The sequence below is a fragment of the Melozone crissalis genome, unplaced genomic scaffold, assembly GCF_028551555.1.
Source record: "Melozone crissalis strain CALT ecotype California unplaced genomic scaffold, PUWL_Pcris_2 ptg000013l_1, whole genome shotgun sequence".
Lineage (NCBI taxonomy): Eukaryota > Metazoa > Chordata > Aves > Passeriformes > Passerellidae > Melozone > Melozone crissalis.
In genome coordinates, this window is record NW_026535791.1 from 14,303,829 (window position 1) to 14,316,919 (window position 13,091).

At 40.7% G+C, this 13,091-nt stretch overlaps 1 protein-coding gene across 1 annotated transcript in view; it reads right to left on the reverse strand.

Moving 5' to 3' along the window:
• COG3 (component of oligomeric golgi complex 3) overlaps positions 1 to 12,855 on the reverse strand; it is a 28,728-nt gene extending 15,873 nt beyond the window's left edge. The window contains exons 1-12 of the mRNA XM_054271382.1: positions 12,688 to 12,855; positions 10,694 to 10,840; positions 10,103 to 10,164; positions 8,287 to 8,452; positions 7,394 to 7,468; positions 7,180 to 7,272; positions 6,765 to 6,890; positions 4,488 to 4,568; positions 4,232 to 4,275; positions 3,906 to 4,032; positions 3,316 to 3,407; positions 715 to 854 (exon numbers count right to left, since the gene is read on the reverse strand). Coding sequence (XP_054127357.1) covers positions 715 to 854; positions 3,316 to 3,407; positions 3,906 to 4,032; positions 4,232 to 4,275; positions 4,488 to 4,568; positions 6,765 to 6,890; positions 7,180 to 7,272; positions 7,394 to 7,468; positions 8,287 to 8,452; positions 10,103 to 10,164; positions 10,694 to 10,840; positions 12,688 to 12,855 — 1,321 coding nt within the window. The remainder of the gene's footprint in view (positions 1 to 714; positions 855 to 3,315; positions 3,408 to 3,905; positions 4,033 to 4,231; positions 4,276 to 4,487; positions 4,569 to 6,764; positions 6,891 to 7,179; positions 7,273 to 7,393; positions 7,469 to 8,286; positions 8,453 to 10,102; positions 10,165 to 10,693; positions 10,841 to 12,687) is intronic.
• Between the last annotated feature and the right edge of the window lie 236 nt (positions 12,856 to 13,091).

Below are 13,091 nucleotides of genomic sequence, written 5' to 3' on the forward strand. Positions count from 1 at the left end.
GTGTCACAATTATACTTCCAGGAAAGTGAACAATTCTTCATGATTACTGGCATAGCTTCAGTGACAAGGAGCTACACTGGGTGATAAATCAGGTACCAAGGATGATTTCTATTTACTGCCTGGTGCAACAAAGACTCTGAAAGGATTCCATTCTGCACTGGTCATACTATGAAATGAGACACCAGGTCGGCTCCTATGAGACTTTGGGCTCTGCATACTCACAAAACTCCAGAATCTACACTGCTACTTAACTCCTCTGCTGAAGTTACAATTTCTAATCTGGGAAACATGACATTAAGGAGAATTGAAAAAAAATCAGTTTCAATTATTTTATCATCATTATGCAGAAAGCTCTACATGGATGATGCATTAGCAGGGCCAAGTGAAGCAGTTCATTAATTTTAAAAGTTAATTTAAATCAACCCTGGTGCATGCATATACACTGGGTGTATGCTTGCTAGCATTTGTACAATCTAGAGAAAACATGACTAACATCAGTACATTACTTAAAATGATGCTATGCACAGATCCAAATATACAGGCCTTCACTAGAAATGAAAAAGCATAATGAATTTTACACAAACATGTCAAATATGAGGTTAGGTTAAGATCCACTAGAAAGAAATAAGCATCTAGAATTTCTGACTATGCAATTAAATAATTTTATCAGTTAAGAAGACAGTTAAAAACAATAATCTTCAATCTATGAGTTACCATTGTTCTGTACATGATCCTCAAGCATCTCATTTTTGAGAATCCCACAGAGCTCAGAAAGTGTCTCTAAGTGAATGACATGGATGATCATCGGCCTCAGGACATCATACAATGAAAGACACAACTTCTCCAAGAGTTCACTATGAAGAAAAAATAAAACAAAGCAAAATATTTTCAGGATCCCTCAAAAGCAAAAGAAAATTTTATCACAAACATAGATTATTTTGTGGCAAAGATTTTTGAAAGGAGGGAGAGAAAAAAGGTGTCATAGAAGACTTCAGACAAGACAGTTTAAAATATAAACCCACTATTACCTAAAAAGTAGGAAAAGCTTTCCTTTTAAAAGATGTGGCATATCAACTGCTTAAAAATGGTGTTATAGCTTTTAATTAATTTTAATATAAAATTTTAAAAACCCAAATAAACAAAAAAAAACCTATACAAACCAACTAACAACTCAACCTGTCACAAAGGGAAGACGCTGCAACCTGGTTTTACTTGGCTGCTATGTAAAAAAATGCTCCTGCTGAGCTCAGAATCAACAACCCGAATTTTCCCTTGAGAAAAGGCTCATCTGATTGCAAGGACTCAACAGTGTATTAGAATCAGGAGCACACAAAGAGGGATGCAGGAGGAGAAGCTTGGTAATGTTTTCTGTCATAGCTACCAACATCTCAGAACACACTTTCCAATCTAACTGAAGTTATGATATCAATACAGTGACACAACAGAAATCCCACTTCCATGGATTTTTTTCTTTCATGTTCAAAGTGGTGCATATCCTGGTTAAGACATCAAAAGCACTCACTCTAGACATTTTTGCCATTCTCAATGCTCCCCTCACTAATCACATATTAGGCACTAATGCTATTGCCAGTAGCTGAAAATTCAAGTAATTTCTAGAGTTGGAAATATAAACATCAAGAACACTGAATAATGACAGTGTGATAAAGACACTGAGTTTACTGCGCTATTTGTTTTTTTCTAATTCACAAAAAATGTCTGTCAATGGGACAATGACACTTCAGTTCCTCAGACTGGGAACAAAAATGCTCATGAAAAATAATGCTCATGAAAAATACGCAGCAGAAACATTTTGAATGCCTCTTCCTTCGCATCCTATAGCACCACAAGTAACTTGATAAAACAGTCAAAAGCAGAAACAAAAGAGAAAGTTTTACCAGTCTTATTATTAACTACAATACTCAATCTCAGATCTCTACTCTTGGGTAGAATTTTGGTAAACTCTTATCTCTACACAGACACCAGGCTATCATATCTTCAGAGCACCTTAGCACTTCAGAAGAGAAAATGAGGCCATGTATTACACTAAGAGAAGCCTAATAAAGTAGCTACTATTTGAAACATTTTTTAAAAAATATTTTATTTAGATGTAGGCAAAAAAAAAAAAAAAGGGAAGCAAGTTCTTAGGAAATGAGGTAATTACATTCCATCAAAATTAAAAAAAAAAACCAGAAGTCTATTATCATTCTTGGTGTGAATATCACTAGTGACAAGATTTCTGGCTGAACAACATTTTACACTGATTTCAATTAGGAATGTTTAGTCCAGGATTTGGACTGAGATGGCTAAACTGATTCTTAAGCAAATTTATTTCAGTCACCTCAAACTCTGAGCATGCCCTACACAAGGCCACAAACCCTCAGAAAAGACTGGGCCTACTCTGGCACTGTGGTTTATCTCTAGTGAGGCTTTATGCAGTTTTGGTTTTCCTTTAGCTTTGAAGGATGGGGAGGGTTCTTGGCAGCCGTTTTCAGGTTACACACTTGTTTAACTTAGGCTGCACTCAATTTAAGCCATTGCAACACTCAAAACCAGTGTCTTGCTCAGTCACTAGTAAGTTAGACTTACACTAATAGGGATACACTTTAGTTAGGGACTTTATAGCAAGGGAACATGACCTACCCAAATTTCAAAATCAAGTATCAATACTAAAACATACCAGAAAACTGGAGGGGCATAATCTATTCAAATACTTTACCATTACAGGTTTGTTGTAAAAAACTCAACAATACTTTTACAATACAATTACTGTGTGAAACAGCACCCTGTGCCTCTTTTAGGTTTAGGCACGAGAGACTGGGACACTGCTCTTGTCAGGCATTCACTACCCTGCCTTCTGTTCAGTCCAAATACAGACAACATGCAAATATGCCTTGACAGTAAGGGCAGCTCATGAAATCCTTCCAGAAAAACAGCTGGAGTTCATCAGCCTAACTTCAGACTGAAGCAAATGAATGCACTTGTGCTACAGGCTGTGCAAAACAGGCTGTACAAAAACAGCTGAGAGCTGTAGACTTCTACAGCTATTTTCAAAGAACCTGAATATCTTTATCTACAGAGCATTTGCAAAGATTACTTATGGAGAATGGGAACTATCAGCTTTGCTTGAAGAAAGAAGAAAACACAAGAACATAAAATTCTGATGCTTAAAGTGATTAAGCTGTTTTTTTTCTCTTGCTAGTTCTTACCAAACCATTTGAACATGGCTCTGTTTGCCATAAAATATTATCTGCTACATCACAACACCCTAAATACAACATCCAGTTAAACAAAAGCAAACCAGGATCTACCACCTACTCCAGTTTTGGTGTTGGTTTTGTGAAGAACTCATTGTAAAGCTGGTGTTCATCCTGGCATACATGGACCATAAAGGCACAACCACTTCGTACCTGTATTCACAGAAATACAAATACTTGATTATTAAATTATTTTCTTTGCATCAGTATCACAAGAGATATTAAAGGTATTATTACTATATATTATATATTGTGTTGTGATTATTACAGCTATGATTAAACTGAAGGTTTGCAAAATTCAAAAGCAACAAGATGAACTCTAAGAGTACGGGCTGAAAAGACTATTTACTAGCCAAATAAAAGCCCACTGTACAACTTCTGCCCCTTTTTTTGCTTCTGAAATTTAATTAACCACATTTTATGCTTTCTTTTTATCCTCCCCCCCTCTGTGAGGCATGTAACAGGGTGGAGTTTTTACAGAAATAAAGCATATATGGCTTGAAAATATTAGTAGAATGTTAATGATTCAAACTCACAGACAACAGTAACAATTCTGCATGTAAATGACTGAATTAAGTATGTTCGTTTTTCCTGGGGGAGAAAGGATTAAAACATGACAAAACCTTCACAACACATGACTGCTTCACCTACCAGAGCACAATGATCCCTGTTATTCTGACTGGTTAATTCTGTAACAGTGCTAGCGATACTTGGACCAAGTAAAAGCTCCCGCTGGTCGAGGTAACATTGATGGATTTCATTGAGAACTTGCTGATACCTAGCCAAGAAATAAAAACAGTAACTGAAGATCATTTTCTGGCACACATAAAATGCATTCTAATATCCTCTTTAGGTCTATGTAATTACAATTTTTAAAACTTTCTTTTAAACAAATAATGTGCTTAACAGTACCTAAACAAAAGTAAATATTTTCAAAACTTAAAACTGTTGAAGATAAATTATGTAGACATACTCACTCTGGCATTTTTTCAGATCTTTGCTCTACTTGTTCAATAAGAGTCTACTCAAAGAAAAAAAACAGAGAAAGAAGTATTATCAGTAAATCCATTTTCTGTAGTAATTGGAAAACAGTTTGTAGTATTTTTCCACGGATACAATATGCAATCTTTGGACATTCACATTTGCACAACAGGCAATCCCTGCATTCACACTAATAAATTCAAGCCTCATTTTCATAACTTCCTTTTTAAAAGTTAGTTACCAGCTACTTACTCTGACTTTGGGAGCAGCTGCTCTGAATTTCACATAAAACAGCGTGAAGGCATTGTCAGAATTTGGCACAGCTGAAGGATCCTGAAAGAAGAGATGAGTAATTGGTTAAAAAGCAAAATACTATATTTGGCTTCTAGCATATAATGGCTGAGATAATTAGGCTCTAAAACAGGGTATTGGTTGTTTATGCTTATGCTTCCAGTGAAACAGCTCTTTGCCACTTCCCACCAACAAAGGCATGCTGGTTTCAGAATTTAAAGTCAGATGGAAGAACAAAACCCAAGCCAAGTGCTTCATCCAACAGCCTCCACAGAAAAAGGAACATTTTCAGTAATTATGATATTCTCCATTAGAGACAAAAATTTTCTCTGGACCTGCCAGAGAAGTAGTGATTGTTGGTCCTTAATATGTAGTACTAAAATGGAACAAATTTCCCTTTTTCTGCTGGTCCCAAGGCAGAGAAGCTAAGTTTCAGCTTGCATTCAAGCTACAACCAGAATATCAAGCTCCCCCTACAGCTCCTCAGCCCAGTGAGGCAGACAGCTTGAACTTTCTAGCACTAACAAAGCAGAGCAGAGACCCAGTTTAAACACCAAGCTTTCCTCTCCTTATCCCTACTGAAGTGAGAAAGAGATGGTCTTCTTCAGAAACATGATGGGGACAGGAAAACTCCACCATCCTCACCTCCTATTTTCATCCCTGTGAGCAACCTCATCATCCTTCTATGAACTCACATCAAAACCTCCACTCACATGTGTGCATCACCAAAGAACATCCAGATCTTGGTTCCTTCCCAGTTCTGACAGTCTTGTTCTGTTACAACAGGAAAACTCAACACTTGACAACAACTAAAAAACACTGGTCCAGTACTGCACTTCTAGCAGAAGGAGACATTTAATGTTTCAAAGTATACAAGATATCCACAACACCCCATGTATATGGGAAGGAAAAGGTCATCCCACTCTTAAAAGACATATTCTTCCTGACTTAAAACTCCTAAGCAGCAATTCAAATTCAGAAATCAGGTTACACACGTCTTTCTGCAGACATGCTGCTTATCAGAGATGTTCAATTTTGTTTAAATTCAGCTCAGTCAGAACAATCCACTGGCATCAAACCAAGCTATGATACCTTTTTTTTTTAAATAAAACCTAGTTTTGTACCAAACACAAAAAATGTTCAATGCCACTTAACTAATATCTTCACTCCATGAGTACTCTTCCACACGTTTCCATGAACACTGCCTAAAATTCCTTTCTTTCTGGTGTGCCAGTTCTCAATTCTAGTATCTTTCAGTTTCACTGATTATCCCTCAGGACACTAAGTTTGTCTGTAGTAGAACTGAGCAGAAGGTACCCAACAATTATTTGGAGAAAGAATGAAAGTGCATAGGAAGAGACATTCCCCTCTCCCTTCTGCTCTGCCAGAACATGAGACTATCAACATCTTAATGAGACCAAAAAAACCTCCCTGCTCACATTTATGCCCTACATCTCCCTGGAGTGAGGGGGAGTAAACACCTGGACAGGGTGTCTCTTCCCTGGGACACTCTAGCATCACTGTCAACACTTTAAACTGAAACAAAAAATACTGGCAAAACCAATGGGAACCTGGCACAGTTGTTATCTGCAGCTACACAAACCACTGCAGAATAAATGAACATTTACATGACCAAGAGCACCCAAGAATATTTACTGGAATGTAATACTGAAATGATCATGGTATGAACTCAGAGTTGTGCTTTATTACCATCCAGTAACACCCAGCTCCTGTACACTTTTTTTCAAGTATTCCCTTTAATCTCTCTCTGTCTCCAAAGCAATCCACCTCCAAAACAAAACACCACAGTACCTCTATTTCTCCTGTGTACCTTCCCCATTTGGCAACACACCAACAGACAATTCAGAGCTCCAGTGCACACTCTGGTTCAGGAAAGCCACTGTCTGGCCATCTGGTGTCTCTAACACAGTCCTTCATCCATCCCTGGCCTTCTCACTAGCTTACTGCTCACCTACTTCAATTCATTGACTTCATCTTCTTCAATTTCCATCATTTTTTAATTATTACTACTTTTAAATCTTTTGGATCACTAGATCTCCATCATACTTGGCTGAATATTGAATAACCTACAACACAAACACCATAGTGTTTGCCCTGACCTATTTTCACAAAAATCTGCTGACACATCCCACCTTCAAAAAAATAAAAAGAGAACTCTTTGATGTTATAATAGACATTTCAGTACAGCTCCACTTCCCACTTGCTGGTTCACCTTACCCTTTTCATTAACTGGGTTGTGAGGTTCTGTAGTGTATTCACAGTGTATGTCTTGATAAGGTGCATAGCTTTAGAAAGGCATTGTTTAAACTTCGTCAAATATACAGGATAATCTTTAAAATTTGGCTGAAAGAAGGAAAAAAAATCAATTTTACATAGAAATAGTAAGTAAAAAATTTCTCAAAACCTAATATACTCACATAACTAGCCAACTTGTACAAACTAAAAGAAGTATTTTACAAAAAAATTAAGCAGAATAAAAAGTATATTCAATAAAATTTCCTACATTTATAAAGCATCATCCTTAACTTCTTCCTGTATTTGGCATAGAAAACTTTTTATAGGGGGAAAAAAACATTACAAAAGTATGAACACATAGTTGTGACAATTTAACCAAAAATACAGAATGACTTACATGTGATGAAATATATGCAATACAATCATCAAGCTTAGCCAGCATGGGAATGAATCCTTCACTGTTCACGGACAGCGTAGGGGAATTCAATTTCTTTGGAAAACAAGACAAAGCATCATTGTAAGGAACCTAAGCACATTACTGTTAGTGACTAAGTTCAACAGACCAGTAAGCTTTCATTTTCTAAGACTATTAACAATGAAATAATACTTACAGTGTTGATATTTTCCAGCTCATTAAAGTAAGAAAGTTTCTGCTGGATGTTTTCAGCCAGGTCAACAAGTTCTGACTATTAAAGAAACAAAAAATAAAAGAAAATCATCAACTTAGCAAGTGCCTTAAATATATATATATATATATATATATATATATATACATATATACACACACACACACATGTGCATAAAATTATTAAGCCTCTCTCAGCTTTCAGCACACACCATTGTTCAATAGCTCCAAGAAACTTGCAACTAATCAAGTACAACAAAAAATGCAGAATACAGCAGTGCTCTCTTGTTCTTTTGCCAGGGACTGACACATTATTTTCAGCAGTGTATTTAAAATAATATATACTACAGGTTTGTCAGTATCCCACAGAAAATGCTGCATACAAACAGCAGTGCTGCCATCACTATTACGGAGAATTGTAAAAATCCTGTATCCCAGGATTGGAGTTTTGAAAAGTTCTCTCATATCCAATCTGACTATGAAAATAGAAACATTCATTGTATCACTGTTGCAGCATTTCATCAGGAAAATGAAAGTATCTGGGAAATAAGCTCCCAACTTTAGGGATTTTGCAGAAAGTAACTCAAAATATTTCTGTAAATGATATGAATTATTAATTCCAGTATAGTTTGCACTTGTCAGGCATCAGTTACAAAAACTGCCCTCAGCTAAGCTTCTTTATTAAAGCATATATTGACACATACTTAATATTTGACACATACTGACACCCCAGTTTCAGGTGAAACACTCCCAAAAAATTAGGTCCAAAGCAAATGGATGCATTGTTACCACAGCTCACACGTTTTCCCAGCCCAAGAAAAAGAAACTGTCATTTAAGATGCCTAAGCAGTTGCCAGTAATCCTTCCATCAAAGATTACCTGCTCTTTCAAAAGCTGTTCACAGGCCTCATGCAGTGTTCCTGTCTTTGTGGACACAAAAAGATACTGTTTTTGCAGTGACTCCAGGTGCTGAAGGGCACTATTCACATCATTCAAGATAGCATCACACTGCTCCTGAAAGCCAGACAAGTAATCCCTCATCTGTCTAGAAAAAAGAGAATCAACAGATAACAGAAGTAAAATTTCCCTTTCTGTATTTGCAAATCCAGCTGCCTGCAGGGACACTGCCACCACTTTTCTCTCTCTAGGAATAGGAGGCCATTTGCATCAAGCAAGAGTGCACAATAAGCACAGGTTTCACCACCTCAGAAATAACAGAGCTGAAGGGTCTGGAATAGCCACTGCATTTCCCTGACATTCCTTACAGCAAGCCTACCTAGAAAGCAGCAGCTTGCACCACAGCTGGTCTGCAGCATGTGAATACTGCCTAAATGGGCAGCACAAACACACTGACTTCTGCAAGCAGCCTAATTCCACCTGCCTTGCTCCCAACAGGCGTGTTAATTTGGGTCTCTTCTACTCATTTTCAGTTTCCATTTAGAAATTACTTTTTCTCTTCTGAAGTAGCTGAAATTATCTAGAGGATTCAAAACTTACTATGAGAATTGAAAGAGGCTTAGATTAAATAGATCCGGTGTCTAATGTCACCAGATTTGTCCAAGGCTCAATGCAGATAAAAACTCTAAATGATAACTAGATGTCAAGCATTCAGCTTATCTAAAGCATATTAAAAATTAATTACTCTTGGATGTCAGCTAAGACTCCAGTTCTGCTTTACCACGTACAAAGAGGCAAGTAATGCAATTCCCTGTATCCATGTGCAACAGGCAAAGAAATCATTCATTTTCCTTCTGCACCTTTGGCCTCCTGCAGACAGCAGCACACTGCCCATCCCACAAGCCACTGTGCATCCACGTTTGAGCACCTGTGTGCACCATTACAAACATGCCAACTGACAAAGTGCAAGCCTGCTACTCATTGGAGGTTCTTAACAATCAGATCACAGGATCAGTACATGCCTCACCCTCTGCTTTTAAGAAAAGTCACGTCCTCAAATGTCAGAGCAAAAGAGAAAGAAACAGCCCAAAGAAAAGCTGAGGAAAAACAGAAGAGGGAACACAGCAGCATTTCCTTGTGGCCAAGGCCAAGTTTGTGAAGTCTCAAAACAGAAGCCAGTTTCTATAAAAGCCACAAGCAGATCTAGCTAAGCTGTTCCGCTGTACTTCAGATTCCCAAGGAGTAACTGTCAAAGTCAGTGGGAAGGGGTTCTGCTGAGCCTGATGGAAAAGTCAGTTACACACAAACAGATGAGAATGGCAAGACTCAAAACTAGAGTTGAGCAAAGTGTCAAGGAATGCAGGGAATGCAGAGACAGAATGACAACCACAGTCACTGATGAGCCAAATGGTGAGAACAGAAATGACCTCCAGCCACATCTGCTTACACAATCTCGTCCTCAGAGGATGACACTCCAATAGCAGCAAAAATTGAAAAATCATAGGAAAGCTCTAGAACTGCCTTTGTCTACAGCCCTGTCTGTAAGCCAAAACTAATTTCCACCTGTCTAAATATACTGGGCAGTTCAGAAGGAAATCTGCATCCCCTTAACTGTTCTGCCACTTGGGCAGTGGCCTTTGGGAGAGAGGCCCACAGCCTTGGAAAGCCTCAGCTGCTCCAACACATTCCCCCACTCCCCACCAGCTGAATGTGAACATGTGGTAACATTAATGGACAAGATGAAGTCCTTCAAGGGTGGAACTGCTTACAGTGAAAAGAACTGAGGAAGAGCACGTACCTATACTTGGCACCTTCATCTTGATCCATCTGTGTTTGCACCTGAGCAAACCAGGAGAAGAACTAGAAGAGATTTTATGGTGTGAACAATATAGATATCACATGCAATCAATTAAAAACAAATCAAATCTATGATCTATGAAATGAAGAAGAGCTTTTGTTAAAAACAGAGCTGTTTCAGAATTCAGGAATCTATTAATCTAGGAAACTAATTCCTCACTGCGGGTCCCTTCCAACTGAAATACTCCATTCTATTCCCTCACTGAGTTAAAATGGTAAAGACTGGATTTCATCTGGTTTTATTTGCACAAGAACAAGGGTATCACATTAGATAGTGGGGGTTCTTCTACTTCAAGAGCAACACCACTTTACTGAACGGGTGTCTTATTCTCACATTAGATTCCACTCCAAATGCAAAAAGTACCTTTCACTTCAGAGCTAAGACTTCAGTGCTGTTTTCCCCCCAAGTTCCCCCTTATGCATCTTGAACACAGCCCAAAAGATTTAGCAAACCTACCAAAAGCTAGGTGAGACACACAGAAACCAACAGCATTCTCTGAAGATCGCTGCATCTTCATGGTCATTCCCTTACCTGCTGTGCTGTTTCAATTCTTTCATCCTCCATCCCTAGTGCTGCAAATCCCTTCAGAAGGACATCCTCTGTGGACTCTGGCACGGCAGCTGTCAGCAGAACAGGCAGCGACTGGGACGTCAGGCTGCACAGGTCCTCGATGGGCAGCTGCTCACGGAACACCACAAACTTTGGTCAGATAACTCACTGAGAATCCCTTCACAGCTGCAGCTCAACCATAATGCAATCCAAAGCAGTAAGATGAGAAAACTACAGGCTTCTACTTTTGAAGAAAAAAATGCAATGGACATTTTACCTATCAATATGATAATCACTGAAACATTAAGTTTAGAAAAAATCTCTGAGATCACTGAGTCCAACCATTACACCAACAACTACAACATCCATACATTTGGAAACAACACACAGGAACTGTCAGGTTTTTTTGCCAGACATTCAAGGAAAAGTCAAGATTGCTGCCATAATTTATTCAGAAGACAAGGAATAGCTCTGCTGAACAGAAATTATTTTTTAGCCACAATTATTTTGTTTAAGCAAGAAAAACATGGAAAAAATTAACTAGAGATAAATTGTACTTACATATGACCAGAGGTTTTCAATTAGCCTATAGGGAAGAAATTAATTCAAGAAGAAAAATACTACTATATACACTTAACGAATATAATACCCTCTTCAATTACATGATGATGAATTTGATGCTTGCTGAGAATATCAGTAGGGTAAAACCAGAAAACATTGCTTATCTCTCTAGAAATTGGTATCTCTCTAGAAAACAACTCGCTTAGTAAAACATTCCCTGCCTGCTAGTATTAGTTCAACAGAAAAAGAACCATCAGTATTTCAACAACTTGAGAACAAACAGATTGCCATACATTGTCCAACTTCCACACCCCTCTCCACCCAAAAGAAGGCTGACCCCAGCAGGGCAGCCAGGGTTCCTCTGGTGTCTAATACAGAGGGAAAGGTGAATCCATCAGAGCCTGCTGTTTCAGGACAGCTGACACAACACTGTCCCAGGTCTCTGAAGAACTCAATGTCTTGGCTTTGCTGCTGTTCTCACTGGCAAACACAGTACCTGCCTAGTTGCAAAGCTGATTTAGATCCTTAAAAACATCCTCTGGCAGCAGGACATCCTTCTACAATCACTTTGGATGCCTGCCAATATTTACTTTTTACATTCTGCTTACACAAAAAAAAGCAACCAGGAAGGATTAAATGAAACAGGTGCATTTGAGGAAGGAATGGCTTTACACTCTCCCTTTTGCAGTTCTGAGCTTTCAGACACTTGCTGAGAGCAGGCTTTGTTGATTTTATGGCACTTATCTTACACGATGATCCTGTTTAAATACAAACCCTCTCCTGAAAAGTGCAGTTAGGAATGCACGCATTCTGTTCCACCTCCCTTTGCAGACAAGGGAGCGTTCATAAGTAATCACCTTGTCAGAGTTGGGAATTTTACACCGTGGGAGACCATGTCCTGTATGGTGCTGACAAATTATTAACCTTTTTACCCCTCTTCCTGGCTTTCATCAGTTCAATCGAGAGCCTGCAATTCGTACCAGGAAATAACGTGGGCGCCAGGAGCCATGCATTAGTAAGGATCAATTTAAGACCAAAAGAATGAACTTCACGGCTAAAGTTCCCAACTTCGGCAGGACAAATGCCGCTGGTCTGAGGGAAGCGGCGAGGGCGGGCAGAGAAAGCCGGCGGATTCTCGGGGAAAGCTCCTACCACTGCCTCACCAACCCCTCCAGGCAGGGCGGCAGGGGCTCCCAGGGAGCGGGCCCTCCCGAGGCAGGGAGAGGGGAGGTTGGGGACGCGGCTGCGGGCGCGACCCAGAACGCGAAGCGCAGCCGAGCCCCCGAACCCGGCAGCGGCCCCGCAGGCCCAGCCGCCCTGGGCCGTCACCGCCGCCCGGCGACGTGGCACCGCGGCCAGTCCCGCCCTCCCTCCCGCCCTCCGCCCCTCCGGCCCGGGCAGCGCCGCCGCCTCACCTCGGCAGGCACCGGCAGGTTCTCGGCCGCCGCCTTCAGCTCCAGCACCGAGTCGGTCTGGCGGTCGCTGAGCGGCGCGGTGGGCTGCGGGCGGCGGTCCCAGAGGCTGAGGCGGTCGCGCACGTCCCTGCCCGCGGGCGGCGGCTCCGCGGGCGGCGGCTCCAGCATGCTGCCGGCGGCGGGACGGGCGGCCGGGCCGGGACGGGCCGGGAGCGGCGCCCGGAGCGCGGCGGAACGCCGGGAGCGGGGCGGCGCTTCCGGGGGAGGCTCGGAGCGCGCCGCGCCGCGTCGCGTGGCAGTGGCGTCACGGGCACGGGGCAGAGACGGGCGTCACGAGGGGCCGCCGGGCGGGTGGCGCCCCCTGGCGGTTGGGAGGATCCACGGGATCGCAGACTGGCCTGGAA